The following is a 16,814-nucleotide window of genomic DNA, read 5'->3' as shown; positions in this document are numbered from 1 at the left end:
CGCCAAATTCCCCAAAGGGAAAGCCCCTCTGTGCAAGCACTAAGATTCCCTGAAGGGAGAGCTGTGACCCGCAAGCCAAATTCCCCCAAATTCTCCGAAGGGGTGCCCTCTGTGCGCACTGACAGATTTCCCCAACAGGGAGCTGATTCTCTCCTGTGCGCTCGCGCGCGTGTCAAATTCCCTGAGGGGGAGCGAGTCCCTGCGCAAAGCTCTGCGGCTTGGGCGAGAGGCGGATCTATCAGTTAAAATGGCGCTGTCTGCGCGCCTGCGGGGAGGGGGTAGGCTCTTTGACTCACGGAATTCTGCCGGGAAGTCTGGATTCTTGTTGTTTGTTGGTCTGAAGCTGTGACAGCAGTTCTCTGTCCCCAGTGTCTGCAGGGTCCTGGTTTGTGTCAGAAGCCAGGATCCGAGTCTCAGGCAGCTCTGTTTCTCAAGATGGTGTGGTCTCCGCGTCCGCAACAGCCGCGGAGATGTGTCCGCTTTGTGCGCGGGGCTCCGCTGTCTAGGACTGCCCGGTTAGGCAGCCCCTTGGAAGACGTGCAGAATCTAACTGACCCTAGCTCATACACACACACACCACACACGTCTACACTCTTCTCTATGGGTTCCTCACTCACACTCTCTCTCTCCCTACCTTCCTGCCGGTCGCCATCTTTAATCTCAACACTGGGGTCTTGTGGATGTTCACTCCCTTCTTAACACGGAGGCTGCAAAGTGGAGGCCAGTGGGGGTGGTCTGGAAATTTCTTGTTCATCCTTTCTCCCACCTCCAATCCACTAGCAAGTGCGTGGATTTTACTTCCTCAATGGCACTTCCCTTCTCTGCATCCCCTGCCAGGGCCTGGCCCAGCCCCCATCGTCTCTCCAAAGTGGTCTCACCTCATCCACTTTTATTCCCTCCAGTTTTCCTCCACAGGATCTTTCTAAAGTGCACATTGGTTTGTGCCACTCCTCTGCTTAAAGCACTTCGATGGCTCTACAATGCCTTGCAGATTGGGGCCACCATCCCCCGTCCCTTTCATGGGTCCTGCACCTTCCGGCCCCAGCTTTCCTCTCCCTTTCTCACTGTTACCTGCCTTGGTCTGTGCGTCATTCCGTGGACATAGCCAACTCTCTCTCATGCCTCCCGGCCTCCCTTTGTCTATTCCGCTTCTTCTCCCTGGAATGCTGTTCGCTGGCGGACTCCTGTTCAAAGTCTGGTCTCTGTTTAGACAGCATTCCACTGGGTAACTCCTCCTGGATGAGGGCTTGGTTATGGGCTGCCATGGACCCTTTTAACACACATTCTACCATATTGTAATTTTCTTTTTTTCTTTTTTGTCAGTCTCTTGACCCTGGCTGCACATTAGCTTTATCAGGGCAACTTTAAAATACTGCTAACCTCCCCCTCCCCCCGAGATTCTGAGTTAACTAACCAGATCTGGAGCCTGTGTTCCAGTAGATTTTAAATAGTCACCCAAGAATACATTTATTGATTTGAGAGAGAGTGGAAGGAGGGTGGGGAGAAAGAGAAAGAGAGAGAGAGAGAGAGAGAGAGAAAGAGAGAGAGAGTGAGAGAGAGAGATTGATGTGAGAAAGAAACAGTGACTGTGACAGAACCCTGCAACCTAGGTATGTGCCCTGACCTGGAGTCGAACCCACAACCTTTTGGTGTATGGGATGACACTCCAACCAACTCAGCCACCCGGCCAGGGCAGGGTTTCGGTAGTTTTCAGAGTTCCCCAGGTGATTCCAACCTGCAGCCAGTGACAAGTGTACACAGCTCCATACAGAGCTCCTGGGGTCCAGTCTGTGTAGCCATCGCTCTACACCCCTTACTCGGCACTGAAATGCCCAGGCATTTAGTAAGTGTGTAGAATAAATGGATGCAGCAGTTTCTAGAAGGGATGAAGGAATCATTAATGACAGGAAATGATGCAAACCAAACACACAAGCACGTTAGAGCTTTTGAAAGGTTCTAGAGATCAACCAGACCCATAAAAACAGGTCACTTAAAAAAATGTTCACAACTGAACTACGAAGCAAAATGGAGACAGACTCATAGAGAACAGGTACTCAGCTCGAGGGCAGGGGGATGTGGGGGATAGAGGGGGATGAGAGAGAGAGAAGAGAGAGAGAGAGAGAGAGAGAGAGAGAGAGAGTGAGAGAGAGAGAGAGAGAGAGAAGTCATGAACTCATGGCGGTGGACAGCAGTGTGGTGATTGCAGGGGTGAAGGGGGATGGGTGGAGGTGGAAGAGGGCATAGAGGGGATCAAAGGTGATGGAAAAATGTTCAGTTTTGTTTACTTTGGATTCATAGTAAAATCACACATTTAGACTACTGTCACTTGTGTGTGTCTGGTCCCCCCTTGGAAGCCTTCTCCTCTAAGAATTCAGAAACCGATTAGTCTGGGAAGACCATCTGTAGCTCTGGGACTTCTACACCATTTAGTTTTCTAAGTAAAGATGTAAAATGAAAGACTCTTCCCTACTTTGTCACCTTGCCTCCTTTCTAGGTCCTCAGAGGGCCTTTCACTGGTCAAGAAACGCTCAGGCCTCTTTCATAATAAACCAAACAGAAAAAAAGACAGAGAGAGAGATTGGAAAGAAAAAGAAATTCAAAAATAGGGTTACAAAATTTGAATTTTGAAAGAGCTTATTTGAGCCAAACTGATGACATATATTAGGCAGCAAGATCTTACGTAAATGCTCCTCTGTGGTATATTTTATTTTATTTTAAATTATTGTTGACACTATTACAGATGTCCCATGTTCCCCCCCTCCTTGGTATATTTTACTTAAAAATTATTTATTATTTTAAATATGTGTTTATTGATGTTTATTTTTAAAACTAGAGGCCTGGTGCATGAAATTCGTGCATGGAGCAGGATGTCCCTCAGCTTGGTCTGCACCCTCTTCAATCTGGGACCTCTCGGGGGATGTCCAACTGCCAGTTTAGGCCTGCAGGATGGGGCCTAAACTGGCAGTCGGACATCCCTCTTGCAATCCAGGACTGTTGGCTCCTAACCGCTTGCCTGCCTGCCAGCCTGATTCCCTAACTGCTCTCCCCTGCCAGCCTGATCCCCCTAACTGCTCTCTCCTGCTGGCCTGATCCCCCTAACTGCTCTCCCCTGCCAGCCTAATATCCCTAATTAATTGCTCTCCCCTACCAGCCTGATCACCCCTAACCGCCTCTGCCTTGGCCCCACCACCATGGCTTTGTCTGGAAGTACATCTGGTCTAATTAGCATATTACCCTTTTATTAGTATAGAATAGTGGCCTGGTGCATGGGTGGGGGCTGGTTGGTCTGCCCTGAAGGGGGTCCCAGATCAGGGTGGGGGTCTCCTTGGGTGGCAGGGCCAGCCTGGGCGAGGGGCCTGGGGCAGTTTACAGGCCAGCCACACCCCCGATTGGGGTGGGGGGGTCCCCACTGGGGGGCATGGCCAGCCTGGGTAAGGGGCTGAGGGCCATTTGCAGGCTAGTGACGCCCCCGGCTTTGTCAGGATGGACGTCCAGAATACGTCTGGTCTAATTAGCATATTACCCTTTTATTATTATAGTTATATGTTTTTATTGAATTCAGAGAGGATGAAGAGGGAGAAAGAGAAGGAAAAATCAATGATGAGAGAGAATCTCTGATCAGCTGCCTCCTGCACACCCCCTACTGGGCATCAAGCCCACAACCAGTGCATGTGCCCTGACCAGGAATTGAACCATAACCTCTTGGATTACCAGTATATGTCGATGCTCAACCACGAAGCCACACTGGCTGGGCTGTTTTTGTTGATTTTTAGAGAGAGAAGAAGGGAGAGGGGAGAGAGAGAGAGAGAAGTATCCCGATCAGGATAAAACTGAAACTGGGTGTGTGCCCTGACAGGGAATTGAACTGGCGACCTTTCGGTGCATGAGACACCACTCAACCAACTGAGCTACAGCAGCCAGGGCCCTTTGATATATTTTATTTTTTATTTAATATAATTTATTTATTTTTCTTAAATATAAATTTTTGTTGATTTCAGAGAAGAGAGGGAGAAAGAGATAGAAACATCAATGATGAGAGAGAATCATCGATTGGCTGCCCACCCCTACTGGGGATGGATCCCCCAACCAACCCATGTATGAGTCCTGATAAGGAATCAAAATCTGATCTTCTGGTTCCTAGTTGATGCTCAACCACTGAGCCATGCTGGTCTGGCTACTTGATATTTTTTAAATGTCAATATTTAAGAAATAAACAATTAAACTCACAAGTGCGCGCGCGCACACACACACACACACACACACACACACACACATTTAGTTTAATGTAATCACCTCTTTCCAAGATGATGAGGGAGTTATCAGAGGATTTGTTAAAAATGTTGGTTCATAGATTATGACAGATATGGCCCAGTAAGGAGATAATAAGTATTGACTTGATTGGACAGTGATATCATCTTTGTTCAAACCTGCCAACAGTTCTCTGTAAACATCGGTATAATCTGGTGGCATTGAAGCCCTTTTGTCAGTGAGGACCCATGCCAATGTCCCTACTGTTGTTACTCTTCGTAGGCCCTGAGCATTTGCGTGTGGAGCATCCAGCGTATAGATGTGCCGCTTCCTGAATTTTTAATGTCAATTCTCATCTGTAGTCAAGTGAGTGGATCAGCCCAAGAATCTGGGCTGAACTGGCACACCTACTTAATGCATGTGATTTTTAAAAATCAGTTTTATGGGTTCATTGTTCTTTGAGAAAGAAAGCCAGTTTGATCTTTTGTTTCCCATGAATAATAATAATAATAATAATCAAATGGCAGCTAGAGAAAAATGACAAGTAAATGTTCGTAGGGTCAATAGGCCTTGGGTAGGGGCCTGTGAGGACATGGAAAGAGTAAGTAACAGGCAAAAATGAGCACATGCATTCTTAGAGGAAGTTACTGATGTGGGCTCTTTCCATAAGAGAGGACCCCTCAGTAACATAAGAGGGGTTGGTAGCTAACAAAAGCCTTCTGAGAGGAGCATGCTGGTCCAAGTTGGGCCAACACTGAACTATATTATTGCTTATGCAGCCATAACCTGTGATTTGATAGGAAGGCAGGAGGTTTCCAAATTGGCTGGAGTAACCACTAACTTTGTTCCCATGTTTGATTAATAGAGATTGTCCCCTTCCCTGACCTTTTATTTGCAGATATCAGAGGAGGCTTTCATTTTTCCATTCCCTAGGGATGAGGAAGTGGGGGATAGAGAGAGGGTGAGAAAAAGCAAGGAGGGAGAGAGAGCAAGAAAGGAGAGTGAAGTGGAATATTGGCAGTTGGCAGTTGGAATGAGTTGGCAGTTGGTATCAGCAAGGCTTGAGTTGGGGCGGATGGAGCCAAAGATTGGTGACTTGGGTGTAAGACAGAAGTAGAAATCAGACATAAGAGAGGAGAAAGGGGGAGCAACCAGCCGGCCTTAAAACTGGAGAGGAGATGTTCTGGTTGGTGGCGCCCGCCAGCAGAATGGTCTTCAGTTGAGAGGCGGCTGCAGAAGCAGCAGGAGCTTTGGCGGTGATCTCTTCCTGAAGCGGTTGGAGTTCTCAGCGCTGGTCTTTCCCACCCCTTTTACATAAGTTTGGCTGGTTGCCACCCTCACAGACTAGTCAACTCAAGCAGTAGCAGGGCAGCAGAGGGAGGTTTGCGGGGGAAGGGGGGCCCTGTGCCCAGCATCCAGGGAATTCAGGGAGTCAGTTTGAGCTTACTTGAAGGGTGCGGCCCCAGGGCTACTCCCACCAGCCGTGTCATTGTTTGGAGGGCCGGACTGCTGAAATCAGGGTAGTTGGGGGGACAAGTAAATGTGGTGAAGAAGCGAGAAGTGGAGGCACACCATGGGGAACACACTGAGCTCTTGCCTCAGTCCCATTCCCAGCCCCAAGCTGGGCGGGAGCCCAGGACCAGCAGAGCCAGACGACAAGCCTGAAGTTTCTGAGGAGACGCCTGGAAACATGGTGGCAGGAGCACCATCAACCGAGTTGGGTGGGGGAGGCAGTGAGCTACCAGGCCTGCAGCACATCGTTGAACCAAAGATGCCCAAAGGTAAGGAGGTGGTGGGTACTGTCCACTCTCAGGCGGACCTCTGGATTTTCTTGTTCCCCGGGTTCCCTGGGAGAGATCTAGAGCCTCAGGCTCCTTCTTGCCTGGAGCTGACATTTTTAGGGCTGGACACCAGGGACCAAGGCTGGCTGCGCCTGGCACCCCCAACCCTTATTCTTTCCCCATGGCATCTAGCCTGTGTCTTTCTTTCTGTACTATCTGCATGCCCAGGTTTTTCCCTATTTTAATTTTTCAAACTTGTCTGAGACACCCCAGGCCTCAGCCATTCTTGTTTAGAGCTCTAGTTAGTCTTCATGAGACTTTGCAAAGACTTTTGGGTATAGTTTCTTCCTTTCTCAATGAAAACTTTAATACCCTAACATTGAGTATCCATTTTGTTTGTTCATTCTTACCTATCCCGATGGTACCTGCGTGAAGGAACCAGGTAAGAGCTTGGTGGTACCCTTGCTCCCACTAGTTAAGGTAGTTGATACTCAGGACATTTCACATGCAAAGAATTTTGAATTTGTTCTTTGAATTCAAAATAGAGACGGACATGGGAATGTTATATGGTGTTAAGTGAGCTGTTTTTAGTTTCCCAGATAGAAGCTGCCTTATTTCTTCCAACTATAATTTGAACGCAGAAGGAAAGAAAATTGTGGGGAGAAAAACATACAATAAGTGAACAGTGTGAACTGTTACTGCCAGCGCTGCAGAGAATAGTTTTTGTTTGTTTGTTAATATTTTTACCCAAAGGAGGACCCATGGCATTCTGATTACTTCAAAACCACCACTTTTACACAAATGGCTGTCCTAATTTAGTGACTTAACAGACTTCCCTCTTCTAAAGGAGGTTGGTGGTTCATGAGACTGTTTGTTGGTTAATAGTTTAAAAAAATTAAAGACAAACAAATATTATTTGTAATATAAAGTTTTGGGCTTTAAGATGCCAGATCCTGGACAAGAATGCTTGTCTCCATGGATCCCTGTGCCCCCTCCCCTCCTGCCAATAGAATCCTGTTCAACCTTCAGACTGTTGAGGTGAAAGTTCTAAGGACTAAAATGGTGGGGGGAAGGGAAGGGGAGGGCAGGGAAGAGGAAGGAGAGAGGGAAAAGAGAGAAATGGTTGATTTAAAGTAATTCTGGAGTTTAGAGGTTTTACAAACAGCATTAAAAACCTAAGGAGAAACTAAGATGGCGGCATAGGTAAGCACCTAAACTGCTGCCTTGCACAACAATTTCAAAACTACAACTAAAAGACAGAACAGACATCATTCAGAACCACAGGAAAGCTAGAAGGAAAGAGAAAAGCTCACGGAGAATCAGAGGAGCTGCAAAGGGCTGAAGTACGGAGACACACGCAGAGAGGAAGGGCTGCTGAGTGCCTGGCTGGCTTTCTCTGGTGGGAGGGAGTCGGAAGCTCCCGACAGCACTGAATCCCAGTTCCGACTGCACTGAACCCCAGTTCCGGGCGAGCGCCTGGGGACCCAGGCTCTTATGTGGGGAATCTGGACTGTCATGCGGAAACTCAGGGGAGCCACAAAAGGCAGAGGTCTGGAGGCGCATGCGCAAGTGTGCGCAGGGAGGACTGACTGCTGAGTGTGCCGCTGGCTTTCTCAAGCGGGAGGGAACCAGAAGCTCCCGACTGCACTGAACTCCAGTTCTGGGCGAGAATCTGGGAATCCAGATTCATTGGGGGAGAAACTGGACTGTCTGGCAGTAGGCGAAACTCGAGGGCGGCTTTCTCTCAGAGGTGCTTGCAGCGATTACTGAGGGACACTGAGACCCAGGGGCCTCATAGGGCAGGGCTGACGGGAAGCCAAGACTGTCTGCTCAGCCCTGAGACTCCGCCCCATCCAAGCTGAGCACAGAGGCTTTTGCAATTTTGCAAGTCTTGTCTCATAAGGCTGTGTCCAGCACAGAAGTTCTCCCGGTGTAGACACAGCTGATCCTCATAGCCAACTGGCCTGGAGGTCAATTCCTCCCAGTGATACCAACAACAATCAAGACTTAACTACAATAAGGCTGTACACACAGTCCACAAAAGGGGTGCACCAAGAGTGTCCACCTCAGGTAACTGGGGAGGCCTACCCATTGGGCCATATAGGACACCTAGCACACAAAGCTACCCTACCAACTCAGGGAAGCAGCGAAAATGTGGAAACAAAGAAACAGATCACAAACAAAATAAATGGAGGAAAACAAATGACTGGATATAGAGTTCAAAACCATGGTTATAAGGTTTTCAAGAATTTTCTAGAAAAGGCCGATAAATTTAGTGAGACCCTCGAGGATATGAAAAAAGACCAACTAGAAATTAAACATACACTGACTGAAATAAAAAATATTATACAGAGACCCAACAGCAGACTAGAGGAACGCAAGAATCAAGTCAAAGATTTGAAATACAAAGAAGCAAAAAACACTCAACCGGAAAAGCAAAAAGCAAAAAGAATCCAAAAATTTGAAGAGAGTGTAAGAAGCCTCTGGGACAACTTCTAGCATACCAATATCAGAATTATGGGGGTGCCAGAAGAAGAGAGAGAGCAAGATACTGAAAACCTATTGGAAGAAATAATGACTGAAAACTTCCCCCACCTGGTGAAAGAAATAGACTTACAAGTCCAGGAAGCACACAGAACCCCAAACAAAAGGAATCCAAAGAGGACCACACCAAGACACATCATAATTAAAATGCCAAGAGCAAAAGACAAAGAGAGAATCTTACAAGCAGCAAGAGAAAAACAGTTAGTTACCTACAAGGGAGCACCCATACGATTGTCTGCTGATTTCTCAATAGAAACTATGCAGGCCAGACGGGAGTGGCAAGAAATATTCAAAGTGATGAATAGCAAGAACCTACAACCAAGATTACTCTACCCAGCAAAGCTATCATTCAGAATTGAAGGTCAGATAAAGAGCTTCACAGATAAGAAAAAGCTAAAGGAGTTCATCACCACCAAACCAGTATTATATGAAATGCTGAAAGGTATTCTTTAAGAAGAGGAAGAAGAAGAAAAAAGTAAAGATAAAAATTATGAACAACAAATACATATCTATGAACAAGTGTATCTAAAAATCAAGTGAATTAAAAATCTGAGGAACAGAATAAACTGGTGAATATAATAGAATCAGGGGCATAGAAAGGGAGTGGACTGACAACTCTCAGGGGGAAAGGGGTGTGGGGGGTGTGGGAAGAGACTGGACAAAAATCATACACCTATGGATGAGGACAGTGGGGGGGAGGTAAGGGCAGAGGGTGGGGTGGGAACCAGGTGGAGGGGAGCTATGGGAGGAAAAAGGAGAAACAATTGTAATAATCTGAACAATAAAGATTTATTAAATTTTTAAAAAAGCCTAAAAAAAATAAAGGAATTCTGGGTAACAATGTGGCTAAAGAACACTGTGTTCTTTGAAGTAGAAAACATTCTGTGATAAAGATGTTAAAACCCCATTTGTCCATTGGTTTCACTTAAATGCCAGATTAGCCCTGGCCTGTGTGGCTTAGTTGGTTGAGCATCATTGTGTGCACTGAGAGGTCGCTGCTTTAATTCCTGGTCAAGGCAACATGCCTGGCTTGCAGGCTCCATCCAGTAGGCAGTGTGCTGGAGGCAGCTGGTGGATATTTCTCTCTTATTGATGTTTCTCTCTCTCTCTCTCTCTCTTTCTCTCTCTCTCTCAATAAATCAATAAAAATGTTTTTGAAAAAAAAAAAACTAATGCCATATTTTATTTCATAGTTGAAATGTCCTATAGTTTTTATTTTATTTATACTTTAATATTATTAAGCTCTTCATTGTATTAAAAGTTATATTAATTGAGCTATGGATTTACCCAGATGGTGAACATGGCTTTGTAATTGGGAAGTTCAATATTCAAATATTGTACAAAAAATGAGCAAATTATATGAATTCATGAATTGTAGCTTTACACAAAAAGCAAATAATTATGTGTAAAAACTTGTGCTCTGCTTGGTGCTCAATGGTCAGCCTGTGAGTAAATGGGTAGTATATATAATAATCTATAATAATAAAAGCATAATATGCTAATTAGACCAGACATTCTTCCGGTTGACCTTCCAGACAAATCCGGGGCTGCAAGGGAAGCCTGGGTCCCAGGTGCCTGCCAGTGGCCGGAGGGAAGCCCAGATCCTGGGTGCCAGAGGGAAGCCGGTGCTGGCAGCCGGGGGAAGGAAGGCCTACTCTTGCATGAATTTCGTGCACTGGCCCCTAGTTAGAGACCAAAATGGGTCCTTTATGAAATTCTTTTAAGATTTACAACTCACTTTAATGTGTATATCATTTGACCCTTCTAATTACAAATGAGGCCCATGTATACTCCCCCTACATTGCTGATGAAATGACTGTGTAACTCAGCTACTGACAGAAGAGACTGAAGTGTAGGTGACAAGCCGGCCAAATTCAGTTGCTGTGGTGCTTGCACAACTCTCTAGAATGCAGCTCATAGTTTGTGGTTTCTCCATGAAGTGTTCCCATCTTAACTTACTCCAGTTTTGATGATTTCCATTCAAAATTATTGCACACAACTCAGAAGCAACACCTACCTCTCAGTCCTATAAATTCATTATAACAAATAAGAATAAAAGTGGAAGTCATAAAAAAGTATGAATTTAATAAACAAGTTGATGTATTTCAATGAGTTTGCTCTGGTGACTTTCATTTAAAGCCAAGAATGCCCTGGACAGGGGAGCATTGACCTATGAACCAGGATGTCTCGGTTTAATTCTCAGTCAGAGCACTTGACTGAGTTGCAGGGATCAAACCAAGCAATGACTGATTTTATTAAATCAATAATTCTCCCTCATTATTGATGTTTCTATCTTTCCCTCTCTCTTCCTCTCTGAAATATATATATAACTATTTTTTTTTTCCTGTTGGGTGAAGATCCATAAACTTGACAGAATTTTTTGGTAAGGTTGTGAAGAAACAGTTACCTTCATATATTGCTGGGGAAATGAAAAATGGTTAGACTCTATGAAGGGAACATTGGCATAACCTCACAAAAATTGCTGATGCATTCATCAAGAAATCCCACTTCAAGGGATTTATCCTGAAGACATGAGTTAGATTTAGGGTTAGGGTTAGGGTTGGGATTATGATTATGGCTAGGGTTATGACTAGGTTTAGGGTCTAGGGTTAGAAAAAGGTTCAGAGATGTGGAAGATATAGGGCAATGATTAAGCCTAGGGCTATGATTAGGGTTAGTTATAAAGTTATTGATAAGTTTAAGGCTATTTCTAGGGTTAGGTTTAGAGTTGAACAGGGGATAGGGATAGGGATTGGGTTAGCTCTGAAACAAAAAAATTAAATGAAGAAATATACAATCTACAGTTTTATTTGAGTATATTATAGCACATCACCAATAATTGATACAAGAAGACAGAAAATAAAGTCTGGAAGATGTGAGCAACAGTGTAAACTGTAAAACAATCTTCAACAATTCAAAAGGACTAAAACTATACACAGAATCATATCTGATCACAATGGAATTAAATTAGAAAGCCCTTTGTTAAGTTGTATGAGTTCCTTATATATTTTGGAAATTAAACCATTATCAGATGCAACATTGGCAAATCTGTTCTCCCACGCAGTTGTCATTTTGCTTATGTGTGCCCAGGAGGCCCGGCCCACATTATAGGAGTATGGGGAACAAAGTACAGTCCTGGACACTCTTTTCTTCTTCTCCTAGCCTTTGTGAGAGCAAAATGTTTTGTGTGCTGTAGATATGTTCAAAGGTTATATGTAGATATGTTGTCACACTCTGTTTAAATTCAAATTTAAATAGGTTACTTTTCAGTGGAGTAGAAACCCAGTTATTTTTGTAGTAAGGTATTTTAGTTGAGTACCAATAAGTAGTTAAGGATGTGGCCAGGGATGCTGGTGCATCCAGGGATTACTGCCTGGCCAGAAGCTGGTTCTGAGAGCTGTCACCTTTTAGTCGCTGTGATTCAAGGGAGGTGGGTACAAATGTAGGATTAGACACAACTACTGAGGTCCTGATATGCAAGAGGTAAGCTTTTCTATTAGGTAAGTTCCTCACCTGGTCTAATGTGCTTTGCCATTTTCCTCTGAACGTGGATATTCTTTCATTTGTACCGAATAGAGAATATCTCTTTGGTCAAAAAGTAAAACTAAGTTTTTAGATCTTACTTTATAGGGTACCATCTTTCCAGGTAATTTAAATGGTCATTGTTGTTGGATATTATAGAAGTGGAATAAAATTTTATCTCATTTTGGATGTTAGTAATCAATCTTTCAGATAGTCAGCAAGGTTTCTTTTTCTATGTCATTTGTATCAGAATTAATCAGTTAATTCTTTTCTATTCTTAGAGCAAGAGAAGAGGAAGACCGATGGTGTAATTCATGTATGTAAACAGTTGAAAAGTTAAGAAATTAATGGTTTGGTTTAAAAGCTGTCTGCCATGATTCCTAAAAAATATAATGGACCTCTTATTTTCATTTCCTAAATCTCTTCTTTCAAATGTTCAAATATATGTCTTCAGGAATGTCTTTGGCTTAGTAAGGCCCATTTTTAAAAGGTTTTTGACACTCAGGTTAAATTTCAGTAACATGTTTTTCCTTAATTTTTAAATTTTATTTTTTAACAAAAGTATACTAGCTAACTTGATTTTCAGCACTGTCTATTGACTTCACGTCCTAGCAGGTGAAAACTTAGCTTTCTCACTCCACCTTGGTCTTCCCTCCTGTTCCCTCAACAGGTAGCACAATTTTATTGAGTCAGAATCATGTTACATTCCTATGACTGTGCAAATACTTTTCTCTGGTGAGCCATATAGTCATGTGGCTGTGCCTCTTCCTTATATAACCTTCATTCTTTTTCTCAAATGTTGCTAAAACCTAGCACTTCTACACTTCTCCAGGATGATTTAATCCTCATTTTTCTAGCCAACATGATCTTGCATAACCAGTAGGCTGGTCTTCCTGCTTTAAAAACAAATTTTTGTGCCTAACAATCTAGTAATCAAACAAAAGTGTTTATGACTATTAGACAAAAATACTACATTTATGCTATATTAATTTAATATTTAGCAATTCTTTATGTGTGTGTGTGTAATTTCCTGACTATATGCACTTTCTTGTTTCGAATAGCTATTTTTTCTTCAAATGTTGTGACATTTGTCACATGCCTATCAAAAAATTTCCATCTACTAAACGCATCTATTTCAAATTTTCTTGGAAACAACCTTCCCAGTCTTTGTTATCCTCCTCTATTACAGACTGGTTTTCCCCAGGCCTGCTCTGTGCCTGTTTTCCTGGCATATCTCCTTGAAGTCATCTGGGATCTCACAGAACTGCTCTCCTATGCACTCGATTCTGTGTTTCCTTCTGTCTTGTTATACTCCCTTCTTTACTGGAGCACATTTCCCTGGGAAATGGGACATAAGCAGAACTTTTTATAGATCCTATTTTATAGAATAGAGGATTCTAGGTTGAAACTACTTTTTTGGGGGGTTTAAGACATTTCTGTTTGCTCATTTGCAGTGTTGCTCTTAAATCTGTTGACATTGTCTGATGCATTGTATATTACCAATTTTTGTGATTTTCACCCCAGACCTTTCCTCTCTGGAAGCTTTTCGCACCTTCTCTATCGCTGAGGTTTTAAAATTGTATAATATAATTTGGTATGTACCTTTTCATTTTATTTTGATCATCAAGTCTGCAGAACTTCTCTCCTTTCAGTGAATTGTTTTGTTTGTTTGTTTTTGCTATTTTTCTACTTATTCGCCTAGTGATTCTCAATACTCAGAAGTTGGAATTTTCAGACCAGTGTTCCTATACGGATCTCTAATTATTCCCCCCTCCTGTTTTTTTTATTTTGTCTTTTTATACTTTCTATAGATTTTGACTTATGCTCCAACCCTTCTATTGAATTCTTTGTCTTGCCTATCCTTTTAATTTAGAGAGTTCTTTTATACTCTCTCATTCTTCTTGTATTTGGCTATTTCCCGAATACAATATTTTGTCTTTCTGAGGTTAAGAATAATTTTTTAAAGTTTTCTTTTGCTTCTGAATTTCATCACTCCCATTAATGGTATCCTTCCTGTTTTGATCCCTTAGTAGTTGGCTTTCCTTAGATGTGTAATGGTCCCTGACCGTCCCTAATTGGAATCACCGGGAATGAGCAGGACTTGTATTAACTGACAGGCATCACTGCAAGGGTTTGGGGCCAAGCCTCTGATTTCTGAACCGGCCTTGGTTCTGTCAGATAAACTGACTTTCTTCTTCCCCTCCCTGCCACTCTTTGTGGGCACCAAGGTTGTGCTTCCTGTGTTCTGCCAGGTAATGACCACTCCTTTATCTAGTTGTCAGCTTTCAAATACTAAACATCATCCCCTGTTTATCCTGTATCGTGAGTTACCTTCTATTTGTCTTTAATTCTAATGAGGTATTTCTAAAAGGAAGAGGAGAGGAAATGGGTTTGTGGTCAGTCCTCCATGTTTAACACACATTTGGAACATATATGTAAAGTGTAAATAGAAGTTTAAAGTCTTAATTTAATATAATTAACTAGAGGCCCGGTGCATGAAATTCGTGCACTGTGTGTGTGTGTGTGTGTGTGTGTGTGTGTGTGTCCCTCAGCCCAGCCTTCATCCTCTCCAATCTGGAATATCCCTCTCACAATCTGGGACTGCTGGCTCCCAACTGCTCGCCTGCCTGCCTGCCTGCCTGATTGCCCCTAATGGCTTCTGCCTCCCAGCCTGATCACCCCCTAACCACTCCCCTGCCAGCCTGATCGACGCCTAACTGCTCCCCTCCTGGCCCAATTGCCCCCAACTGCCCTCCCTTGCTGGACCGATTGTGCCCAACTGCCCTCCTCTGCCAGCCCAGTAACCCCCAACTGCCCTCCCCTACTGGCCTGGTTGCCCCTAACTGCCCTCCCCTGCCGGCCCGGTCACCACCAATGGCCCTCCCCTGAAGGCCTGGTCCCCCACAATGGCCTTCCCCTGCAGGCCTGGTCCCCCCCAACTGCCCTCCCCTGCCAGCCCAGTCACCCCTAACTGCCCCCCCCTGCCGGCCTGGTCACCCCTAACTGCCCTCATGTTAATACAAGTCCTGCTCATTCCCGGTGATTCCTGCTGGCCTGATTGCCCACAACTACTCTCCCCTGCCGGCCATCTTGTGGTGGCCATCTTTGACCACATGGGGGCGCCCATCTTTGAGCACATGGGAGTGGCCATCTTGTGCGAGGGCATGAGGGTCAATTTGCATATTACCTCTTTATTATACAGGATAATATTAATTCAGAGAATATATTTTGTTACTCTTATACTTAGCATTTTCCCCCCTAAAGCCTTGATTAAGAATTCTATTAAAACCACACACCCTGCCTTGTGCCCCATTTATGTGCAACATGGATGGAGCAGTTTTCATTCAAGCATGAAGTGTTGTAAATTTTTAAGTTAATTAGGGTCATTAAAATTATAATATCCAAAACTTGTCCTGTGAAAAAGTGGGAGAGAAAAAACTAAACTTCAACTTTATTTCTTAATGGGTTACAATGAGGCAGTAGGCACAATGGGTGGGGGCAGAACTTCAACAAGATCACTTGACCTTTGGTAGTACAGCTTGTGTTGTGACTTGTTAGGCTTCTAGATATAATTATTTTTCTAGTCTTTGCCATTGAACCTTAAGTCTACTAAGTATCCCCTTTCTTACCTTGTGTAGACTAAGAACAGTGAGCACGACAGGCATGCACTGGAAACATCAGAGAGCCCCCCATCCAGCAAGCATGCCGACAGCCAGACATGCATCGATGAGCAGGCCATCCATGAATTTTTTGAAAACCTAAAAAAAACAAGGGAAGTCATATCTGTGCCATCTTATTGGATCACCCCATTTGGCAAGCATGAAGACAGCAAGCCGAGGCAGCTGACACCCACCTACCCAATGGTGCCCCACCCTTACCATAGCACACTGGACAGCATCACAGGGGGGCCCCTGGAGCCTCCAAAGACCCCCACGCCCAAGGCATCGGGTCTAAGCTCTTTTCGACCTGCACCTCCTTTCCAGCTGTCAGTTCCTTCCTGCTACAAGGAGGATCTGGGTCAGAGTTGCAAGACCACGAACAAGCTGCTACCTCAGTGTAGACCCGAACAGAAGCAGTTGGACGGAGAGCTGGAGCCAAGGAAAAGCACAGATGTTTTGGAAGGAGACACGCAGATTCTGGAAGTCATCATAGCTTATAATGAAAAAGTAATAAAATCTCTGGAGGAAGTACAGAGAGCCCTCAAAGACCTGATAAAGCTGGTGAGAATGATTTTGAAGAACACGAATCCTGTTTGCTATGAGACCAGCCTAACGTCCTTCATTCCTTCCGGAAGACCAGCGATGAGACCAAGCTGGTGGCCCCTCGACCCCAGCCAGTGATGCATAAGACATTACAGTAAAAAACAAATTGTTTAAAGTATTACATGTCTCTTTCTTTCCCCCCGATTAACCACCCCCCAATTCCCACCCCTGAGGGTAAGCCCTCACCACCCCAGTGTCTGTGTCCATTGATCATGCTATTATGCATGCATACAAGTCCTTTGGTTGATCTCTAACCCCCCTCCCCTGCCTTCTCCCCGAGATTGGACCGTCTGCTCAGTGCCACCTTGTCTCTGGATCCATTTTTGTTCATCAGTTTATGTTGATCATTATATCTCACATATGAGTGAGATCATGTGATATTTATCTTTCTCTGATTGGCTTATTTCACTTAGCATAATGCTCTCCAGTTCCATCCATGCTGTTGCAAATGGTAAAA

General features: G+C 44.2%; 1 protein-coding gene across 1 annotated transcript; it reads left to right on the top strand.

The window, feature by feature from the left end:
* The first annotated feature begins 5,284 nt into the window (after positions 1–5,284).
* Positions 5,285–16,475, top strand: LOC114227873 (rho guanine nucleotide exchange factor 7-like). The gene is made up of 3 exons (XM_028131819.2): positions 5,285–6,029; positions 12,377–12,411; positions 15,734–16,475. Exons 1-3 carry the CDS (start codon positions 5,822–5,824, stop codon positions 16,433–16,435), a joined length of 945 nt encoding a protein of 314 aa, XP_027987620.2. The 5' UTR covers positions 5,285–5,821; the 3' UTR covers positions 16,436–16,475.
* The last annotated feature ends 339 nt before the right edge of the window (positions 16,476–16,814 follow it).

This window comes from Eptesicus fuscus, chromosome 16 (assembly GCF_027574615.1).
Source record: "Eptesicus fuscus isolate TK198812 chromosome 16, DD_ASM_mEF_20220401, whole genome shotgun sequence".
NCBI lineage: Eukaryota > Metazoa > Chordata > Mammalia > Chiroptera > Vespertilionidae > Eptesicus > Eptesicus fuscus.
The sequence above is the reverse complement of the archived record's forward strand: the minus strand, read 5'-3'. Positions and strand labels throughout refer to the sequence as shown.

Coding starts and splice junctions, on each gene's coding strand:
- LOC114227873 (XM_028131819.2), top strand. CDS start 5,822: ATGGGGAACACACTGAGCTCTTGCCTCAGTCCCATTCCCAGCCCCAAG. Junction 6,030..12,376: donor TGAACCAAAGATGCCCAAAG/GTAAGGAGGTGG, acceptor TTCTATTCTTAG/AGCAAGAGAAGAGGAAGACC. Junction 12,412..15,733: donor AGACCGATGGTGTAATTCAT/GTATGTAAACAG, acceptor TACCTTGTGTAG/ACTAAGAACAGTGAGCACGA.